The sequence below is a fragment of the Leiobunum rupestre genome, chromosome 6 (assembly GCF_980474605.1).
Source record: "Leiobunum rupestre chromosome 6, qqLeiRupe1.1.hap1, whole genome shotgun sequence".
In the NCBI taxonomy this organism is placed as follows: domain Eukaryota; kingdom Metazoa; phylum Arthropoda; class Arachnida; order Opiliones; family Sclerosomatidae; genus Leiobunum; species Leiobunum rupestre.
Genome location: NC_143389.1, coordinates 68,887,481 through 68,909,295, shown reverse-complemented (window position 1 = coordinate 68,909,295; position 21,815 = coordinate 68,887,481). Strand labels below are relative to the sequence as shown.

The following is a 21,815-nucleotide window of genomic DNA, read 5'->3' as shown; positions in this document are numbered from 1 at the left end:
GTGTTGGGGTTTCCACAAACACAACCACCACTGTGTCTGAATAGACATCTAAGGCCTGCAACCGAGCTCACCTTAAACCAAGATGAGTGTAAAGGTGCTGCAAATTAATTTGCACCACTGCAAGGCAGCCACTGCAGTTCTCTGTAGGAGGTTCGCAAAGGAGAGCTTCGACGTCGCTCTCATACAGGAGCCATGGACTGCCAATGGAAAGATACTTGGTCTCCAAAATGCAGGTAATATATTCTATGATTATAACTCTGCTACACCCAGGGCTTGTGCACTGACACGCAAGGGCATTCATGCCCTTCCGCTCTCAGTGCACACCTCCAGGGATATTGCCACGGTAAAGCTCATCACGGAAGGTGGGGAGGTTACTATGGCATCGGCATACCTACCATACGACGATGCTCTCCCCCTCCCTCGCAGGGGGTGACCAGATTGGTCAGCTACTGTGAGGGTTCGGGGAGGAGGCTAGTCATCGGTTGCGATGCTAATGCGCACCACGAAATCTGGGGCAGCTCAGACTGCAACCAGCGCGGTAACGACTTAATGGAATATCTGGTTAGTACCAGACTTCATATTTTGAATAAGAACAATGTACAAACTTTTGTTACTTCTATCAGAAGTGAGGTCATTGATCTCACACCGTGCATGGTATCAGCAGCTGCCTGGAAAAAGCAATTGAGCACAAGGAAATTGCGTTAGCAGTTTTTCTTGATATTGAGGGAGCCTTGGATAAGGTCTCCAGCGCAGTTATACTTAAGGCTGCGAAAAGGTTTGGTATCAATGACACATTGTGCCTTTGGATCAAATCTATGTTAACTGACCGAAAAGTGGTATCCTCCTTGCTGGGTGACTCCCTTATGGTCTCCACCAGTCGTGGTTGCCCACAGGGGGGCGTTCTTTCTCCCCTTCTGTGGTGCCTGGTGGTGGATGAACTCGTTCGGAGGTTGAACAGGGGAGGATGCCGCTGTTTCGGCTACGCCGATGATATTGCTATCATCATTACTGGGAAATTCCCGGCAACAGTGAAGGACGTAATGAGGAGGGCCCTAGCATCTGTTGAGAGCTGGTGCAGGGAGGTCAACCTCATGGTTAATCCTAATAAAACTGTCTTGGTTCCTTTTACTCGTAGAAGGATAAAGGATATGTTTGAGGGTATTTCCTTATTTGGAAAGGACCTAGTGGAGAGCACCGAGGTGAAGTACCTCGGGGTCATCCTGGATAGCAAACTAACATGGAAACCACACCTTGACTACATAGTCAAGAGGGGCAAAATGTTATTTTGGAGAACTAGAAGTGCAGTTAGCAAGACCTGGGGTTTAAGCCCCAGGGCTGTGTACTGGCTGTACACCATGATCATCAGACCTATCCTGTCTTATGCAGCTGTGGTCTGGTGGCCAAGGGTTACTTTAAGGACTGTGCAGTTTGATCTGCGCACTCTGCAAAGGCTGGCTTGTGTCGGCATTACAGGAGCCATGAGAACAGCCCCAAGCGCTTCTCTGGAAATACTCCTGAATATGCTTCCTCTCCACCTTTTTATTGAGGAAGCTGCCCTTTTAGGTGCCTATAGGCTTAACCAAAATGGCTGGTGGAAGGCTAATAATTGGGAGCATAGCCACACCAAGCTCTTCCGAGATATGTCCAATCAGATGCCGATTTTAACAATGGGCTCTGATCTGATGGTTACTAAACTCCACTTTAGTAAACCTTTTGAGGTCAACTTCCCTAGCCGCGCGGGGTGGAGTCACTTGACCCTCGGTACCAGAGGAGAGATCGTCTGGTTCACTGATGGGTCTAAGACACACTATGGCACTGGTGCGGGGATGTATTACCTTACTAATAATTTTAACTTTTATGAAAGCCTAGGGATACACACTAGTGTATTCCAGGCTGAAATTTTTGCCATTTGCTCCTGTGTTGCTCACTGTTTACATCAGGGGTATCATGGGAAGGTTATCCAGATTTATTCAGATAGCCAGGCTGCTCTTAGAGCTCTCAGCCAGTATAGTATTCTTTCTAAACTGGTTTTTAGCTGCTTAGATCTCCTCTGCACTCTTGGGTTGCTCAATAAAGTTCAACTTTGTTGGGTACCTGGGCATAAGGGGAATCTTGGGAACGAAAGGGCCGACGCCTTGGCCAAGGAAGGTGCGAGGGCTGGGTTCATTGGTCCAGAACCTGCTCTCCCCATCTCCCGAGGACTTGTACGCGGCTTGATCTCCAAGTTTATGTCAGATCGTCAACTCAGACAATGGTCTGAAATTGAGGGTCAAAGGCAGGCCAAAGAGTTCACTCTTGGCCCATCTAGGGAGAGAGCTAGAGAATTACTCTCGCTCTCTAGGTCCAGTATTAGGATTGTTACTGGCCTACTTACAGGCCACTGCCATCTTAACAGACATTTAACGCTTATTGGGGTCAGTGATGACCCGATTTGCAGATCTTGTCTAGCTGAGGAGGAAACTGCCTCACATGTACTCTGTAGCTGCGATTACTATGCAGCCCAGTGGTTTGAGCATTTGGGTATGCATCGGTTGGAGACGAATGACGTCTCTAATATCACGGCCGGGCAGATTTTTAGCTTTATGTCGGCCATAGGACTTATTTAAGTCACCCAGTTTGGGGATGCACAATGGACCTTAGGTCGAATAGTTTGGCTTGCCACCCCACTCAATAATAATAATAATAATAATAATCTAAATATAAATAGTATTAGAAAGCATTATGACGAAATTATATTATTCCTTGAATCCCTAAAAATAACTATCGTTTTAATTATTCTCACAGAAACGTTTAAAATTGAAGATATTAACGATTTTGATATAAGTGGATATTAAGCTGTTTGTTCCGAAACGTTTAAAAATCGAAACGACGGAATATTAATATATGTTAAAAATTATTTATTTTTTTCCGAAAATAATATTAAATTTACAAATGCCACAATCAAATTTGTCGATATACAATTCCCTAATAATGTAACCTATAGAATTGTTGCCTGCTATAGGTCGCCAAGTGCTAATATAACGGACTTTTTAAATGAAATGCAATTAATTATACCTCCGATATTTCGTTTCCCTAACGTAATCTGGTTAGGAGATATTAACATTGATATCTTAAATCCTAATAAAATAACCTCTTCAGAATATTTAAATTTACTTAGCGAATTTGGTTTTTTCTCCTGCATTAATAACTATACACGAATTACGTCAACAACTAAAACATGGAGTGATCACATATTTGTAAAAACAATAACTGGTACGAAAATATCATCACTAATAGATGAAATAAATAAAACGGATCATTATGGGATAGCCTTTCACATCCCTAATCTACGACTGAAAAACTCTGTACAAGACAGTGAATTATCTACCTATAAATATGCTTTTGACATTGGACTCTTAATATCAGCTATTAAAAGTGAAAACTGGTCTTCAGTAATTAAAGAAGAAGATTGCAACATTGCCAAAGAACGTTTTATAGAAATCTTACAAAACCTTATACGAACTGCCTCTTCAAAGCAAAAAGTGGTACTAAGCCATAAAAATAAAAAATTAAAGCCATGGATCACTAATGCTTTATTAAACTCTATTTGGAAACGAAATCGCTTTGCAAAACAATTGAAGCGTGAACCCTTCAATATAAATTTAAAAACATATTATATAGAGTATCGTAATAAATTATCCAGTTAAATTTGAACTGTAAAATATAATTATTTTAAAAACAAAGTAGTAAAAAAAATCGAGACCCCAAATCAATTTGGAAAACTATTAATGAGGCAACGAACATAATTAAAAAATATAATAGAATTGATAAAATAAATGACGGGACTAATGACATATTTGTTAAAAATAATCCTAAATAAGTAGCAAATTTAATCAACGATTATTTCGCCTCTGTGGGACCGACACTAGCCCAAAATATTCTTAATAAAAATGCCAATAATGATCTAGATAAATATATTAATAATGTACCAAATCAAGAAAAAAGTATATTTTTCACACCAGTTATCGCGAAAGATATTGAAGAATGCATTTCGAGTCTTAAAAATCTAACATCGAAAGGTCATGACGACATTAGTGTTAAAATTTAAAAAAATCTGAAACGCTTTATCTCTAAACCTTTAACCCACATTACTAACCTATCTCTCTCATCGGGAGTATTTCCTAATATCTTAAAAAGGTCTATAATAGTACCTATTTTTAAATCCGTAAACAAAACCAGATGTGAAAATTATAGGCCAATAACCATATAAAGTAACTTGTCCAAAATTATTGAAAAAATTATTAAAAAACAATTGATAAAATTTCTAGATACTACTAATTTTTACTCAAAAAACCAATATGGCTTCAGGAAAAAATTAAATACAAATGATGCAATGTTACAAGTTACAAAATAGTTATATAATTCATTAGATAAATGTAAGAAAGCTATTGGGATTTTTTAGACCTGAAAAAGGCATTTGATTCGGTCAGTCACCCCATATTACTACAAACATTAGAGAGAGCTGGTGTGAGGGGTATTCCTTTGAAATGGTTTGAAACTTATTTAAACAATAGAGAAATGGTTGTTAAGATATCTAACACCTTAAGTGACCCTAGATAATTAACTTACGGGATTCCCCAAGGTACTGTACTTGGCCCTATACTATTTTTAGTATATATGAACGACGTATGCAATATAAATCTTCAGGGCTTGTTAATATCTTTTGCTGACGATACGACCATATTGTGCGAAGGTAATTCCTGGACTGAAGTATTTACCAAAGCTCAAAATAGTATATCACTCATACACAAAATATTGAAGATTAACTTGTTGACATTAAATATAAACAAAACGAAATACGTTTGTTTCATAAAATGTAAGATCTCAGCCACGCAGGAACAATATCGTTCATGTAACCAAAGTGTGCATCAATAAATTAAATAATAATAAATAAATTGGCAACTGGTAGGCCTACCCAGATCTAATAGAACGGTCAGGGGGTAAAAATTGTTGCTCAAGGAAAAAATTAATTATTAAAAGTGAAGCCCGATTAGTTTCGGCCGTGTTATTACGCCGTCATCAGGGGTGTGACCCGTTTACACAGAATTCACTTTATTTATAACTTCGTTTTTTCCCAATTGTCTAGTTTTTCGACATAAGGTCCGTAATCGCGGTTGAGACCATTTTTATCGTCAATTGCTTTTTTGATGTAGAAGGCTACCGAAATATCAAGTTCATTGCGGTTATTACTATGTTTTTTATACATAATAGAGTTTAAGTTAGTTTCAGCGATATGGCTTCCAAGGGCCGATTTTTCCAATCTTTTATGTTTTACATCGGCGTAGTGTTCTTTAATACGTTTTTTAAAAATAAAAATAAATTAATTGAAACTAAACTTTCCCCAATAGAAGTGAATGACATCATAACTTTAACAAACACCCTTTTTCATGTTTAACGGTGAACTTTACGAACACACCGTTCTCTGTTACATACCTTTAGAACGCTATCGTTCATTTTTGAACAGACTGTTCTAAGTTGAACGTCTTCTGAACGAATTTTTTTAACAGTGTAGAAGCGGTAAGTAACCAGTGCGGGTTCCTACCAGAATATGTAAGTAGAAGGTAGACGTTTTACTAATATCTATAAGTAGTAGGTAGATGTTTAACTAATATCAATAAGTAGCAGGTACGCGTTTGTGCTAAAATATCTAAGTAGCAGGTTTGTGTTTCTGCTAAAATATCTAAGTAAAATGTAGCGTTTCTGCTAAAATATCGAAGTAGAGTGTAGCGTTTCTGCTAAAATATCCAAGCAGAATGTAGCGTTTGTGCTAAAATATCTAAGTAGAATGTAGCGTTTGTGCTAAAATATGTAAATAAAATGAAGCGTTTCATTCTAGAACTATAAGTAGCAGGTAGGATTTCTTGATAGAATCTTGCTATATTCTATAAGTAGAAGGTAGACTTCTACTTATATAAATACGCACGAGTTCATGCTTTAGTCCCGAGTCCGTAAGTAGCAAATAGAATTCCTTCTATAATTTATAAGTACCACAACATACTGGTGGATGATAGGGCATCGTCTAGCCAATCGCTTGTATAGATAGTCAGCCAGGCCAATTGCGGAATATGAACCCTACTACAGTGTTGAGTGGTACAAGTAGTGTTACTTATTACGTTTAAAATTTTGCTGTAGCAGTAGTCTATTTCCTCGATATTGTCGAAAGCAGCTCGGCTCACGTCCAGTCTAAACTCGTCGACTCCTTTTAAACCCCCGCCTTACATGTATAAGAAAAACTACAATCAATGTTTTGATTAAATAAAAAACGATTTTTGGAAACTTTAGTTCCAACAAAGTGAATTTCCAAAAGCACCAAGTAAGTGTAGGGAGCTGTTGACTCGCGTGGTATGAAAAGCCTTCAACCCTCCTACGCGTTGTAACCCGGCTACCTGTTTAAAGGAATTAGAAGTATCTAGGTGACTTGGGGCTAGGGTGGTGCCTAGCTGAGGTAGTTTTGATAGAAACTCTTGTAATGAAATAAAATGGAACGCGGAATGGCGGGCGAAAGCTCTTCAAGCTAAACTGTGTTTTGCAAACCTCATTTAAATTGTTATATTTAAATATAAAAACTAAACCCGGTTTTATAGGCCTTGCCTGAAAAGTGTACAATCATTTATCTCTATTTTATTGCCTTAAAGAATTATAAATAAATATATTTTAGAAGAATAATATTGGTAATAGTTAATTTTTGCACCATAAGGTTCCCCTTAATAAGAACGTTGGTAAGGTGGAACTAAAAAGTGGGGGAAATGTGGCGGGGCTATTGTTCGAAATAGCGAAAGTGGGGTAAGAAGGCGAGGGGAATTCATAATTTCATTTAAACTTCGTTGAAATTTCTAAGTTCGGTTAAAGTTTCTAAGTTTGGGTCGCGCCATGGCGGAGCATAGCTTCGGCCTGCAAGTCTCTTTGGGGGTTTTTTATGCCCTCGACCTTGTCCGGCATTACTTAATGATGGTGCTCTTCTTGGCTATGCATTTTTGGGTCGACGTGACTCGGTCGTTTTCGGATGACGTCGTGGTCGTGGTTGTAGATCATGTGGTTGCGTTTTCGCTTCAAGGTTTCGCGTGGGGGCTTTCTCAAACTGACAATAAAACTTCTCCTTATCTCCCTCGGTTGAATCTTGGAGCCTAGGCTTAACACTGAACTCTTCATTACTTTTCATGTAACTAATAATTCGACTAAAACTTAATGAGGATTACACTTAAATCATATTTATCGTCTATGGCCATCAAGTCAAATAGTTCTTTGTGGACTATACACCTTAAAATTCACGAGGGGGGCCTACCTTTATTATAATATACATGCTTTAAACTAAGAATTGAATTTAAAATATTTAATTCTTAAATTTGGACATTTCTATATTATAAAAGAGGGGAATTTTACATGGTTTACTTATAAAAATAAAGTTATTGCGTAGGGAATCAATTTATTTTTGCAATATTATGTAAAGTACGTCATTTTAACCTTAACCATATGTTGACGGAAAGTGCGAGGGGACATACACAAAGACTTACTTCGCTTTCCGGATTCAAAACAAGACGAGTATTACACCAAACCTGGAAACACTCGGGGACTTAACATAAAATATAAAATGGAATAAAAACGCAGAAATATCACAACAAAACAAGAAGGCGCCTCCTAGGTGGTTACATGGCTTAAGCTCAAGAAATTTCATACAAACCATAGCTTCAGAATTCGCGAAGTTCAACACTTTTTGTATTGAGTATATTATTTATTTTTGGTTATAGTATATAGTTAGTTTTTAGTTACTTTAAAGCGTTCTAGGCATTTTCAAATGCTTTGGAAACTGGTGAGATAAACTCGGGTTGAATTTCAATTTTGGTGTGTCGCTGCAATAACAATATCCATTATAACATCTGTTTTAAACATCAAAATGAGAGGTTTCTTAGTGGCTATGGTATTGTAGTGTTCTAGAGTTTCTAGAACAGTAAAGTATATAAAGAAGCAGAAAACGTTTGTAGAAAATTCGATGGGATCGTAAACCATCAACATTTCTACAAACTTTGTTCTGCTTCTTTGTATACTTCGCTGTTCGAGAAATTCTAGAATACTCCAAAATTCATAAATATTATTAACACATATGAGCTATTTAAATATCATAAACTTTAATATTTTTTTGAGTATGAGAATACGGGAAACATAAAGTTCAGTTAACATATCTGAAATCTTATATCTCAAAACTATGATAATATTGGTAACAGTATGTGTTTTGTTTGAGATCAGACTTTACTATAATTATGTGTTAATTTTAATTCAAAATGAAAAAAATTGCAATTTGCTAACGAGTCAGTTTTAAACATTTTAATATTTTATTTAAAAAACCATTTGGAAATTACACAGGTGGGCTAAAATTGCGAGCGCTCATGTTTGAAAATCCTCTCGCCGTGAGCGAGCACTTCGAATTTGAAGTCGGCTGATCTTGTTCAGAGTGAGAGAAAAACTGAGCCCGCTCAGTCCGAGCGCTGAGAAGTTCTCTCAGTCACTAATCACTCACGGCAGATTGAGCGATATCCCTTTTATTGAATAACACTATTAATCTAGTGGCCAAATAGTTCCTTCACTAGAAAGCGCCGACTCAGAGTCGAGCGAGTTCTACCCGAGCGATTGAATTTTTTTTTAATCTGACGGATCTCATTCACGGTGAGCGACCGGATGGTTTGTTAAACAACCTCTGCTCACGCGGCGCGGGACTACATTTCAAAACTTGTTTTTTTTTATCATCATAAATCTTTTATAATTGTTTTAATCGAAAATAATTTGGTTTTGATTTAGTTTTATTCTTTTGTTCTACAAATATTCGAAATTTTAAATATAACATTTGGTTTACGTGTCTAGAAAAAAATGTTTGATATTCGAAAAATGCTATTTATACATTTAGAAATTCGGCAATTGGCAATGAATATTATGATTCGTTTGGGATTTAACTTTAATTTGTAGATGTTTATAATCAGATCAAAAAGTTATCATTGGCATCTTTTACGATTTCGATAGTAGAATTGTTCGAAAATCCATAAGCCACCGACAAGTGCAGAAAATGCTCCAACCAGGAAGAACAAGCCGTCGTACGAGCCAAGATTGTCTCTGAATATTCCTATTAAGGTTAGAAAAAGGAGAATTAAGTTTCTGTAACTTGGTTAAATAGACCATGGTTATCAAGTAAATTAAGTTCACCATAAGTACCAGTGGCGGCCTAAGGGGGGGGGGGGGGGGGGGGGGGGCGGTCCGCCCCGGGTACCCAGCCTTCTTAAGCCACCACTGATAAGTTCTTGAATCAGTAAGTGGTTACAAAGTTAATTCAGTTTAAGATCCAGCAAAATTCACATTTCTAACTTGATGCAATTCAAATCTAATTTTTAAACCCATTCATCGATTAGTTGGAAGCATTAATAATACTTAATAATAATAATATAATACATAGAGCATGGGCGTGCAAGTTACTCTTTATGTTTCCACGATAGAGAGCCTCGCTGCGAAGAATGGATAAGAAAGAACCTTTTTGTGTCTAGTTGAAAATATTGTCTTGGGTCTAACCGAAATTTTTTGAGTCGACGCTCGCTATCGCTCCTTTATTTTCTTTCGAAAAACTTTAATTAAGGAATACATTGCGTTTATAAAGTCAATGCTAACTATTTGACTTAGTGTGACCAAAACGACATAATTACCAAAAGTGTGTCAATGTAATCGGTTCCTAGCTAAGCCTTCTATTTGATCGATCTTGATAGCACCATTGTAACTTGCTCACTTTTGGTAATTATGCAGTGTTCGATCACAGCTTATGGCACTGGGTGCAAAATCTGGACAAGTCCTTCTTCTTAGAAGTTATCTCTCCACTGGTAAAAGAGGTTTCCTCCCGAGCTCTTCGGTTTCCCCTTTCCATAAAAACTTGAAGAGGTTAACGGTTATAAGAAGTGTAGGGAGCTGTTGTAACCCAGCCAACTGAATTAATGGCTTAAAAAGTCGCTTGATGACTTAGGCTTAAGGTGGTGCCTTGGGTATTAGCCTAGCTGATTCTTATCTGGTAATCACCCAACCAAAAATATTTTCTAAAAAGGGTTGTTTTAATGAGAGAAATTACGATTGCTTACGAATAATAAACCATTAAAACCACGAAGTATTTGCTTTAAAGACATAGTAAATTATTTGAGTTGTTGCTTAGAAGCATAGGGCAACGCCAAGAGCTGGGATCGAGCTCACTTCACTGAATTCGTAAATGAGCTTAAGGATGGTCTCGGGCTCACCTTGGTCTTACCAATAATTGGCCGGGTCTCGGGCGCGATCTCGCAATCTAAATTTCCCCGCCGATGTGAGGTCCCGAGCTCAGTAGATTTAAAACCTACAAACCGTCTTGGGTTCGGACTCACTGTAGGTATAAATATACGGACAGTCTCGGGCACGCACTCACTATATTTACAAATCGACGGGTGATCAAGGGCTCGGGCTCCGAACATTTACAATTCGACATGTCATCTCGGGCTCAGGTTCACTATAGTTACTTACAAATAAAATTATGGCCTCGAGCTCGGTCCCGCTATGTTTTATCGCAAAATTTATTGATCAAATAGTCCAATTATTGTTTTTGAGCTCCATTCCGTCATCACTGGCACACCTGGAAGAGAGTCGGAGGCGGTCAGGCAGCCCTGAGCCCGGGAATCCAGACGGCGATAGGCCGCGATACCTTCAAACGCTTTTTATGCCAAAATAAATTTCGAACGTGGGCTTAGGGCTAAACAATATCACGAATTGGAAGGAAATCGAGCTCATCATCAGATACGAAAACAGTATTCAAATCGGTCTTTGGCTCGCCCTCAATCGTAATCGTGAGTTGAGCTCGTGCTCACCTAAGATATGACAACTACCAAAATCAGTCTCGAGCTCGGGCTCAATCGTAATAGTGAGTTGAGCTCGAGCTCACCTAAGATATGAAAACTACCAAAATCAGTCTCGAGCTCGGGCTCAATCGTAATCGTGAGTTGAGCTCGGGCTCACCTAAGATATGAAAACTACCAAAATCAGTCTCGAGCTCGGGCTCAATCGTAATAGTGAGTTGAGCTCGAGCTCACCTAAGATATGAAAACTACCAAAATCAGTCTCGAGATCGGGCTCAATCGTAATCGTGAGTTGAGCTCGAGCTCACCTAAGATATGAAAACTACCAAAATCAGTCTCGAGCTCGGGCTCAAGTATTATGTCGAGCTCAAGGTTCAGCTCTTAGTACGTTAATTTTTAATACCGGCTCGGGCTAGAGCTCCAAGTAAAGTGAGTCTTGAAATGGGTTCAACCTTGAGCTCGAAGAAATTTGTGTTGTAACAGGGGCTCAAGCTCGGGCTCACTAGTTAAAATATGCGTTCCACAATACCACAGCTCGGGTTCGGTTTTAACGTGAAAACTTATCGTCTCAGGCTCACATTATTTATTTAAAATAACTGAGCTCGTTGACCTATACTTAGAAGTTGCGCGAGTATTATTCATTTAGTAAAAAGGCAGTTAAGCCTTATGCGTGTACTAGAATGTTTTCGGGAAAGAGTTTATTATCAATCATCTCATTTATAAACGAATCATTAAGTATATAAAGTAAGATTTTATACTACCCACAGAGATCTAAGAAATACTTCAATAAAACGTCCGTACGGGGTCAATGTCGGGTCGGACCTTCGAAGTATAACTATTCCCGGAAAACTATAGTTGAAAGGGATTTAAAAGACAGTCTCATCTTAAGTAAATATCACTTCGATAAAAGTTAGGTTGATCGCGTACCAAGTGTTACTTTAGCAAGTCGATACTAAAACTCAATTTATTGACTTTTAGTTTATTTAGTGAATGTTTCCGAAGCAAAAAATTTATTTTAGTTATTTGAGCAAAAGAAATACGACGATGTAACTGTTTTATAGCTAATAAAAGAATGTTTTTTTTTTATTCTCGGAACGACAAAGAGGCTCGTATTTTCCAAGGATTCTGTCTCGTAACAGCGATAAGAGGCGCGCCGCGAAACTGGTTTTAGAAAAACGCGGTCAGTATCCTCTCGATCGAGAGGGATGTTAAAGGGAGTATACAGTTCACATTTCCGACACCACATGTCACAGAAATTATTTTATAACTGGCGCTAGTTACCTTTAAATGATGGCGATTTTTAAATAACATATTCCCTTTAAGCAAGCGTTCTAAAAGTGTTAATGACGTGATCATTTTCGACGGTTTTCTTTTGAATAAATTACGTGACGCAGTTACTAAAGTTACAGGGGGGAGGGGGTCACTCTAATGTGACGGAACACATCATAGTTTTATACCAGAATCTATATCAATTTTTTCAGGTACATGTTTTTTGAAACTTGTAAAAATTTGATTAGTTTTTTATTTTTTATTGACAAATAAGCTTAATATTGAAAAACATTTTATTATTGTGAAGGTTTACGGCAATTTTTAATTTGAGGTAGTTAAAGTTGTTGTTACGTAATTTACCTCTTGTCAGAGGTATAGTGGTCACGTGAGCAGGTGGGCCAAATTCCACGAGGTCGCAACCAAATTTGGCTTTGGGCACCAGTTGCTTTAGTAAGGGGGCTGTAGTTGGAAATTCCAGGTCTAATTTACGAGGGGTTAAGTGGCTAAGTAGTCCACTAGTAGGGATGCAACGGTTCCAATTTTTTGGACTATCTCGGTTCCGGTTCTGGTTCTTAAATTTTTGACTTATCGGTTCGGGTTCTTAAAATTTCGATTTCTCGGTTCCGGTTTCGGTTCCGGTTCTCGAAATTTAGAATCAATCCGTTCCTGTTCCTAATCGTTTCCAGTGTTTTTTCATATTAATTGATATTAAATACATAAAGGGGCGGTTGTAGAGGGGTTCAATGTACCCTTAAAACTTGAAAAGGTTGGAAATGTATTTGTTAAGCGATTTCCACTGAAGAAAACAAAACTAAAAATAAAACTACCGCATATTGCGCCATTTTCTATAACAAACATTTTGAGGACGAGTCTTAAAAGATGGGCTTGTATGAAAATCAAATAATGGTATGTTTAATCACGGTCAATTTTGATCACGCGCTGTTAGCGCTACAGCGGCCAACACCTTCGTCGAAATTCCGCGAGCAAGGATTTTCCCCCTATTAACTGTACTATAACGTGTAGAAGTTCAGCACCACGCTCGGTTTTTATATTGGCTTCAATGTAAAAACTATTCTAAAAATAATAAACCGCTAGGGGCGCTCATTTCATACACATCTTTTGCTCATAGATTAACACAGAAACGTCAACTAATGAGATGGCCGCTGTAGCGCGAGAGATCGAAGTTGGCTGTGGTTTAATTAAGTAAATTTAGTAAGTGTTCAACGTGCGCTAGATGGTGGTAAAAAAGTTATAGAACCGTTTATCATAATAAAAATCTCGGTTCCGGTTCCGGATACTGTTATCAAATTTTGATATTATCGGTCCCGGATACGGTTCCGGTTATCCGTTGCCAGCGCCGTCTTTACATATTATGAGGCCCTGGCACTTTTTATTTTGGGGGCCCCTATGGTGGCGTACGAATTGCGGGCACCAAAGTGGCGACGAGATAGCAAGGTAGGGCAGGGCGAGTAGAAATGTATAATTTATTTTTGGTATTATGTACGGCCACAGGGTGGGAGTAATTTCCGCCCCCCCTTCAATGAGCTATGCCTTTCTTTCTTATGTCTAAGTTTTTCCCTCCGTTATTTTCGATTAATTATCGGAGACTTGGCTAATACCCAAAAATGAACCGTGGCCCGTCCACACCAACGTATTACTTGAACTGTCGTTCTTCGTTTTGGGGAATACACTGCAGTAAAGTAATTACTTCAAATGTGTCTTATATCACTTACGGAAAGCTCGTTCATTTTAAATTTAATTTATCAAACCGTTCTGTGTGACCGCCGAGTGAGCGAAGCGAGCAGGGCCGGATTAAGACTTCATGGGGCCCTAGGCCCAAGTTAATTTCTGGTGCCCCCTTGCAATAGCGAGCGAAGCGAGCTAGGCGCTTCCTCAATTTATAATTGAGAAATGTAAGGAAAATTCATTTTGCTGCCAGAATTAGTATGTCGTCAGGGGCTAGACGGCAGTCCGCCAGAGAATGTGACAATCAAACGTTTTTGGTTCATAGGGGTGGACGCATTTACTAAAATTATTCCGGAAGATATTTTGTGAAAAGCAAATGATTAAAGTTTTGTACTTTTATTTTTTTCGAACCCTCTTGGTGCCCCTTGTAGGCTTGGTGCCCTAGGCCCAGGCCTATTCGGCCTATTGGTTAATCCGGCCCTGGAAGCGACTGAGGTCGCTGTATCATGGCACTCCCTTAGAATGTCTGCTGGCGCCCATATTGGCTATTAGTCAAAAACCAAATATTTCGGTTTTTAGAAATCATTTGTCAAATTTGATTTCGAAAATGACCGGAAATATTCGAACAAATACCGCCAGGTTTGAAAATTTTAACTAAAGGGAACTTTTTATCATATAGCAAATATCAACGTTTTAGCTTGAGGAGTAAATTTCCATCGAATATGAAAGCGTGGTATTTAACAGATGGTAAATAACATGATATAAAATGGGAAAAGTTGTTAAATAATGGTATATAAAACTATAGCATAAAATGGGAAAAGATAACGTGATGGAATAGCTTGAACTTCTCGGCCCCATCAATCGTAGGATGATATTCAAACAATTCCTCAGTGACTTTCTCCCCTAAAACTTTCTAAACGTGCTACTAGCATTGCTGATATCATTTTCTTACGCCTTTTCCATTGACTTATGATCTGGGTTACTAAATACCTAAAAGCATAAGTAACCAAATATTATATTTCCTATCGCCCAATGCAACATTTTTAATTATATTCTGTTTCGTCAATGACAACCTAAATCATTATGTTGCTAAAAACTGACAACGGTCCTGGAATTACTTAGTCTTTGTTAGTTCCAGGTAACAACGTGCGGGAAATCGTTGCTGTTAGCCATTTTAAACTTTTGATGAACGAGCCCAGACCCTTTAAAAATTAAAACACTTTCACAAGTATGAGAAGAAAATGAACTTCTGCAAATATAAATAACGCTTACTTTGGGAAAATAATGATGTCTTATTGAATCGGAAGTGAAATATCAGAATTATAAACACTCGCTTCATTCTTTAAAGGGAATATAACCTCTGGTATTTTGGTCGCCCTCCAACGGTTTCGCTGTTGGCCGCTTCCTCCTATGGCTTTAGAGGCGTCGGCGCTGCTTAGTGGTTTACATGAGAGGTAATCCTTAAAATTGGGGGGTCTTCCATACAGATCGCGTTAGACGTTATATTCCCTTTAGAGAACTTATTTTTCAATTTGAAACTTAAATGCGTTTACGGTAGTTACTATCGCCATCAAACTAACCTGGCATTTACCGGCGAAGAGTTAAGGAAGGGAAGAGTCTCCCCTTCCAAAACTTTCGATTACACAATCACTGTCACAGATTTTCCTTCGCAGAAATCGTTCAGTGTCATACTTATTCGTACTATGCGATTTATGCTCTAAGTAATATCGCGAGCTAAGGAAATTTCTCACAAAACGAAGGCAAAGATACCGAAGCTAAAGGTTTTTAGTTTGGATACAGTATATTTTCTTTTTGCTATAATTATTTCATTCACTTTCCTTAAAGAGGGAAACACTTCAAGATAATGCTTCATGAAACATTTTAGCGCCGTCTCTCAAACACTAAAAAGTTTCAGGGCTTACGGGCGAAAATTTTGGGCAATGCCAAATAATTTGTAAATTTGACAAAATCAAATAGTAAATTTTATTAAATAAAATACTCGGTTTTCTGAAATTCATTATTTGGTATTTCAGAAAATTAATAAAAAAACTTCGATCCGCCGGTGGGAATAGTAAACCCGAAATTTAACGGCATAATTTAGTCGCATCAAATAGTGGCAATATCCTATACGGTCCTACTTCAAGCTCGTTTGACGTCGACTTGGTACTCTAAACATAGTCACCCTAAAAATTTGGCTGTGTCCGGAAAACTGTTGGTGAGAGACAAAGCCGGTCTTAGGGCAAGGCGACCCAGGGTCCCGCGGTAAGCGCTGCCTTCAGGGCCCTTAGATGATTCAATGATTCGAATTTGATTGGACGGGTAAGCTTTTATGATTCGAAGATGATTCTTTGATTCGGAAAAAATTAAGATTCTCGGTCAGATTCCTGTGATTTGGAATATGTGAATCAGGTGTATAGCAATTTTATGAATTTGTTCAATGAGCGAGTGAATCCTATTTGTTTAGAACATTTCCTCGGCAAATTTGTTATGGGGGGAAAGGGGCCCCACACGCCCCACCGCCGGCCCTGGTAAGATAAAACAATTTATCGAAGGAAGAAATCAGCTCCGACTAAATATGCCCGCCGATTGCAATGAAATGTCTCAGTGAAATAAAAAAAAGTGGGGCCGATATAAACCTTTCCTTCGCTTAGCCATTATTGCAAATGTGAAATTTTAATGTTGAATGGGTTGTTTTGAGCCTGAGGGGGCCCTTTTCGTACTCGGGGCCCTGGGCCCTGGCCCAACGGGCCCAATGGGAAAGACGGCACTGTCCGTTGCATCCTCCCCTAGCACCCTCGTCTTTTCGAATTAGCGAAACGTGGGACCCACCTAACTAAAATGTTGCAAAATCTTACTGCCTTTAAGAAGGGAAGGGGGTTGGGTTGTGGAAAAATAACTATTGTTTAAATTAAAATTCTGAATATTAAAATTTTTAAACTGAACAAATCGAGAGAGAAGTTGTTCTTTTTCTAGCATTACGGGTATTAAAAGTCAACGAAAACCAAATGTTTTAAATGGGATCACAGCTTTGCAGACGATTCGTTTTTATATTGCTTAAAAACGCATGTTCGTGCAAAATTATTCAGGGTGTCCATTTTTAATCGAAAAAGTGATTTTTCTCAATAACCGTTAAGTTAGAATATTCATTTTTTTTGTGTGAATTGTCAGTACCAGGGGCCATTGTTCTACATAATGTTTATCGATTTTAAAATAATATTTAAAAATTTTGAAAAAGTAAATTTTGATGTATTGGAGCTCGTCAAATTTTGTCAATGAGAAAAATGTAGAGCGACGTCGAAAACATAAGAATAACGTTTGGTCGTTGAAAACACAATAATTTTTCACGAAATTACACGCGTTTGAAAATTGACTTAACAGGTAAACAAAATAATTGGAAAAATCAAAAACTAATATCTTTTGGATGCAGTGGAAGTCGTAAGACAATATTATTTTTAGGATGAACTAAATATTATGAACTTCCAACCGTGTACTTCAAAATTATAAAGCGCTTTCTTAAGCTCTCTAATAGAGGCTTCAAACGGTGGGACGTTTTGTGTGGGTTATGGAATCTGCAACGCGTGGCCTGAAACAAATTGCCGCCATTTTTCATCTCTCGTTTTTTGTCCACACATACAGAATCCTTGGTATTTTTCATCTTTGCTACCTGTGTTGCTTACACTCTTAAAAACGTTGGGTTTAATGATTTTGGTTATTTCATTTTTAACTACTTTTTGAGTCAAACATAACCCAAATGTAGTTGAAAATCTTGAAACGCAAAATTTGGTTTAAGCAAAATTATGTTGTTTTTAAGATAATAAAATAGCAACCCAAAATTGGGTCATACTATCAAATTTAAAATTCCCACGGGCCAAAGACGATATAAGCATCGAAAATGTGTCCATCGAACTTGTAGTCTTTGGAAGACTGGAAATAAAAAATGTTGCGCCATTCTTGCATCGTTTCCATGAGTGCCTGAAAGGATTCTTAATTTTTGATTCTAAAGGTATCGAATATCTTTAATTTAATTTACTATTTATAATTTAAATTTTTCCAATATTTTGATTTTTTTATGTTGTGTTGATATTTCAGCGGAAGAACGTAATGAGCTCCCTTGTTTAAATTTATTGCAAATTGCCAAAGCCCTACGATATTCTTTCCAGTGTGATCAAATTTATCAACCAAACTAATTGTTAATTCATAACCCAAAATTGAGTCATATATTAACCATATTTTGGGTAACTTATAAATTTAAACCAAAATATCGTTATTAAAATAACCCATTTTGGGTGAAAACGAAAACCACCCAATATTTTGTTTGGTTAAATACTGACCCAACAATGGGTAAAAAAACAACCCAATTTGGGTCAAAAACTACCCAATATTTTTAAGAGTGTACGAGTTTCGCCATCCGATTGTATCTCCGATAAACTTACCGTTTACATTCATTTATAAGACGCAGGCGTGGACGTGGAAACGGGAAATTGAGACGCCAAATGTCTTTTCTGAAGCGTACCATCGTCATTTAAACAGTACTAGCAGGAAACTATATAGGTATACTCTTTGAATGTCTAAGGAAGATTTTTACGGCCGTGATGAAGCTCGTAGAAAAGGGCGTGTCTTAAAACGGGAAAACTCACAAGAAAAACTCTCGCGCCTCGCTACCCAAATTCGACGAAAACTCGTCATTAAGCCTTGTCATGGTTATTATATTATTAGCTTAACTGATTATCTCTTTTATAACCATGTACAAATACGTGAAATAAGGTATCACTAGACTTCTTTCGCGAAGAACATTATAATTACTTTAAAATATTAAGTACGATAACAAATTGAGCTTTTTAAATCCAAGTTTTTTTGCGCGGGAAGATCGCCTATTTGTTACCATGACGACGCATTCTTTTAGCGTCAAACCTCGAGCCAATGAATTTGATATGTCGTGTTACGTCTTACCCTTGACGTAGTAAAGCCCCGCCTTTTTATCGACGCGCTTTCGTATCACCGTCCCAATGGAACCTTAGACATTCCAAATGTATAGCTCTATAGTTTCCTGGTACTAGGGATCAGAGGCCTTTAATGCTTTCCATGTAGAAGAAGCTTGGTACGGGACCCGCTAAGCGAGGGGCTGATCACTCCGTGTAATCGGTGTACAGAGCCGTACCTTTAACTGTACTAATGGGATTACGCGTAATCTTTGAAGTCCCTGTCTTTGGCAGTGGTAATCTAAGTGTAATCCGGTGTACAGATTTTCTAAGAGTGGTTAGCCCCTCGCCGCTAAGTGTGCCATTTCGAGAGTTTGAAAATAGATACTAACCAACGAGTAGAGGACAAGTCAGGAAAGCAGCCGCGCTGGCTGCTCGGCAAACTCCGGACGCCAGGGCCATGGCTTCCTGTTCCAAATAATTTCGAAGCACCACCAGCGACACGGCGTACCTCGCGCCTTGAGAGACTCCCAGAAGAAAGCCGAAGAGTAAGAGAACGTGGTAAGAATAAATATACGGCAAAGACACCGTTGAGACTGTGGTCAGCGCCGCGGTCAAAAACAAATAGCATTGACCAGTAATAAACTTTGTGTCGGTGAGCCATCCTAACCCGAGGTTCGCGAAGATCATCCCAACGGCGCATATTGTGATCATCAGAACTCCGTCTTTGACGGGTATGCCTTTATCTTTTACGTAGTCAACAATCAGTAGGTTGTAGGTGAAAAAGACGAACATTGTTAAAGTTTGCGTTAGTAAATTGATGTAAAATCCGACCGAGGTAAACATGGTTTTAAGCAGGGAAATTGTAGACGAGTTATTTACATTTAAGTCCTCAATACGACGACTTTTTTCCGACCCGTTTAATGGCGATTTCGCGTTTTCGAGTTCAGTTTCTTCGTTTAGCTTCACAATTTCGAAACCATCATATTTAACCTTTGTACGTAGTTGCGTGTTAATTTCCTTAATCGGCGGTTTAACTATCATGGCCGCTGGCAGCGCCTGTAGAAATATGCCGGCTGTTAAGAGGAAACTTCCTCGTAGGTCGTAGGTCTCCAGAAACATATTCACGAGTGGAGGAAAGATGATCACTCCCGTGTCCAGTCCCGCTATCGCCAAACTCATCGCGGTCGCTTTTTTGATTTTGAAATGGCCCGTTATGACAAATGGAAAGGTCACTGTAACGATGGCACGTCCACAACCTAAATGCGCGTAACTTTTGAGAATGTATTCTTGTAAATAATATTTTTTTATTTGCTTAATCTAAATAAAATCTTCATAAGAGATAGTGAAAATACTTCGACCGTAAGTAACGTAAGTATGACAAGGAACGTTTTTCGCGAAATGATTATCTGACATAGAGTTAGTGAGAATTAGGAGGTTTTTACCTAGTAAATTAGGTTACGGCTTGGTTAGTTTGATGGTGATAAATACGAACATAATCGCATGGTTTCGTGTTTGTAATACTGAATTATATGCGATAACGTTTTCTATACACTTTCGCTAATCCGTAAAAACATGGGCTACATACAATTTCTTCGGCATTGTTAAAGGTCTACGAAATTGTTTGCAAAATTCAGGTCGAATTTCAGGTAGCGTCTCCCTTTCTGCCACGGGACTGAGCCATACCTTCCCACTTGATTCTGTAGTCTAATCCTCAAAAATCAAACGATACTGTGGCCCTTTAACTAGCATTTCCCAAGACTTTTAAACCCCGGGGTAGTGAAATACAAGTTACTTTGTACTTTTTCATATCTCAGCCGGGGGTACCATGTATTTATTTGTACCCGCCCCTTCAAAATGTACTCGGTCCGTAGTTTTCCAAATAGATTCGAATTATATAAAAATTAAGGTAAAGTGGGGAATTTGGGTAAAGGACGACTCACGAAAACCACAAAAGCAACTTAATTTTAGATATTGTTAGGTAAAACAGGGTGCCCGAGGGCAGTCACAGAGTAACGTTTCCAATAATATTAAAGAGTAAGTTGAAAATTATTCGTTACCGACTTAATTTTGTTATTAAACGAAGCGCGTACGTTTAAAATACTCAAATACCAAGTTTCGTTGCTTTCCGTACAATGCCGAAACAATTTGAGTTTTAGCGTGGTGATTGACGACATTGACTTCACGTTATTTCTCATTGGCCGCTTTCCCCAACATAGAGTTGAGGCTTGCATAAGAAATGTAGATGCTAATGATTCAGTGGCTGAATACGAAAGAAGTTCAAAGAACCACGATATTCTACTACTGAATTTTGTACGCGAGTGCTTACATGGTTTTAAAAACACGTGATCACGCTAATTCTTTAGAGCGCGTGCTAAATTGGCATATTCTAATCTACCAAGGATATTACAAGAATGATCATGGTATGATAGTGGGAACTATGTAATTTACCAGAAAATCCGGAATAAAACGTAGTTAATGACGTCAGAAACTAGGCGCGGTAAAATTATCGTTTAAATAAAAGCCACAGCGGGGCGCTACACGTAAATTTCATTTGAATATTAAATAAACTTAACGATGGTATTTCATAAAGTGAGTGACATTTTTGAAACGCCCATCATCAAATTAACATGAAAAATATTAAGTAGTTAAGTTTCTATTCCGAAAATATATATGCAACTTACTCTTTTACAAATGGATTTAAGTTATTTCTTGACTTTGAAAACATGATTTCTTGTTTCTTTCTATCAGTGTTATCTGTGTTCATTCTTTAAGCACGGTAGGATTTATATGAGCGTCGGCGATGCATACTAAAGAATAAAGTAGGAAGAGCAGGGCTAAAGTCATACTTATGTTTATAATGTTACTTATGATCAGGCAAGATAGCCGTTTTGTAATCCTCTAAGTCCTTAATCCATCAAGTTACCTTTAATGAATGAAAAGAAGACCGCAACGACCAGCAGGTGTGTAGAAAAGAAACAGGCAAAAGAGCCAATGAAGGTAAGTAGAATTGCAATTACAAGCATCGGTGTCGGCGATATTCTGTTGCTGAGAACTC

General features: G+C 38.2%; 1 protein-coding gene across 1 annotated transcript; it reads right to left on the bottom strand.

Moving 5' to 3' along the window:
- Positions 1-8,343: 8,343 nt before the first annotated feature.
- Positions 8,344-21,526, bottom strand: LOC149943284 (monocarboxylate transporter 3-like). Its single transcript, XM_090178215.1, has 3 exons — positions 21,442-21,526; positions 19,150-20,016; positions 8,344-9,148 (listed from the first exon to the last, which is right to left on the bottom strand). Exons 2-3 carry the CDS (start codon positions 19,937-19,939, stop codon positions 9,021-9,023), a joined length of 918 nt encoding a protein of 305 aa, XP_090034341.1. The 5' UTR covers positions 19,940-20,016; positions 21,442-21,526; the 3' UTR covers positions 8,344-9,020.
- Between the last annotated feature and the right edge of the window lie 289 nt (positions 21,527-21,815).